The following is a 1,366-nucleotide window of genomic DNA, read 5'->3' as shown; positions in this document are numbered from 1 at the left end:
ACTAAAGATAAAAATTTAACACTAGCACACTTTTATTCAGGTGTATATATTTTTTCTTTTGAAATTAAACTTTCTGAATTTCAGAGTTTAAAATATTTCACATATGGTGAAGACTGTAAGGCTTATATTGGTTTAACTATCTTAAATATTTCTTGTCTCAAGCAAAAACCTCCTTCATGATGATGATGTGTTTGTTCTCCTCATGTAAGCAGGAATCATCACTGAAACATTCAAATGAACATTGTTACCTACTCAACTACTTTTTCAAACAAATTGGTTTTGGAATGGTTTTAAAATCATTAGTCTGGAAGAAAGTACTGAATACTATACACATTATAAATTGAATCAAAAGAAAATGGCACTGACCTTGAGATTGAATGTTAAAACCTACATTTTGAAATGTATTTTCTTCGTACAGAGAAATCCAGCAAAGTTTTCCACAATGTGAAAATTTAGAAGTGCAACAAGATTTTTAAGTGGAGGGGAATTTAGTCTGGTTAACAACACTGAAGACTTCAAGAACTGCTGTGAATACATCAAATTTCAAATATCAGACACAATATGTGAGTATTGATCCATTGATAAACAGCATCATCAGAATAATCCAAGTCCCTGCTGGAGTCAGTCAGAGCATTTCCATAGAGAGCCACTTTGCATCAGCAGCACCATGCTCCAGTGCTCTGGGAGAGTTTATAGTCCTGAGAGTTGAACACTGGATGACTGACAGCTGTCCTTCATGACAACAGAAGCCACAGAAATCCTCCTCATCAAAAACATGACTTTGGTCTCCGTCCTCATCTGGACTCTCCTCTGCTGCTGCTTCACAGGTAAAGTCCAGAGAATCAAACTCCTCTCCTCTATGAACATCCGTCCCTCTGAGATGAAGCCCACAAAACCATGACGCTGCTTTATGTGTTTGTCTCTGTATCCTCAGAGTCCAGAGGCCAGATCACAGTGACTCAGCCTGGAGCAGTGAGCTCTGCTCTGGGAGCCTCCGTCTCCATCAGCTGTAGGGTCAGTCAGGAGGTTGATGGAGATTTATTAGCCTGGTACCAAAAAAGAGATGGAGAAGCTCCTAAACTCCTCATTTACTTTGCTAGCACTCGAGAATCAGGGATTCCAGATCGTTTTTCAGGCAGTGGATCAGAGACTGACTTCACTCTGACCATCAGTGGAGTTCAGGCTGAAGATGCAGCAGTTTACTACTGTCAGAGTTTTCATGTTAACAGTCAAGCTGTGTTCACACAGTGAAAAAGCGTCGTACAAAAACCTCCCTCAGTCAGACTGAACAGAAACTGAACTGACTGCTGCAGCTGGAAGCTACTGCAGAGACTGATACAGTTCACTGAGGACACACACACACACA

At 40.3% G+C, this 1,366-nt stretch overlaps 1 gene segment (V, D, J or C); it reads left to right on the top strand.

Moving 5' to 3' along the window:
• The first annotated feature begins 770 nt into the window (after positions 1-770).
• On the top strand, positions 771-1,251 carry LOC123965758. The segment is given in 2 exon segments: positions 771-827; positions 935-1,251. Coding segments are annotated over 2 exon segments (369 nt in total).
• Positions 1,252-1,366: the final 115 nt, after the last annotated feature.

The sequence above is a fragment of the Micropterus dolomieu genome, unplaced genomic scaffold (genome assembly GCF_021292245.1).
Source record: "Micropterus dolomieu isolate WLL.071019.BEF.003 ecotype Adirondacks unplaced genomic scaffold, ASM2129224v1 contig_11176, whole genome shotgun sequence".
NCBI classification, from domain to species: Eukaryota; Metazoa; Chordata; class Actinopteri; order Centrarchiformes; family Centrarchidae; genus Micropterus; species Micropterus dolomieu.
This window is presented reverse-complemented; position numbering and strand designations above follow the sequence as displayed.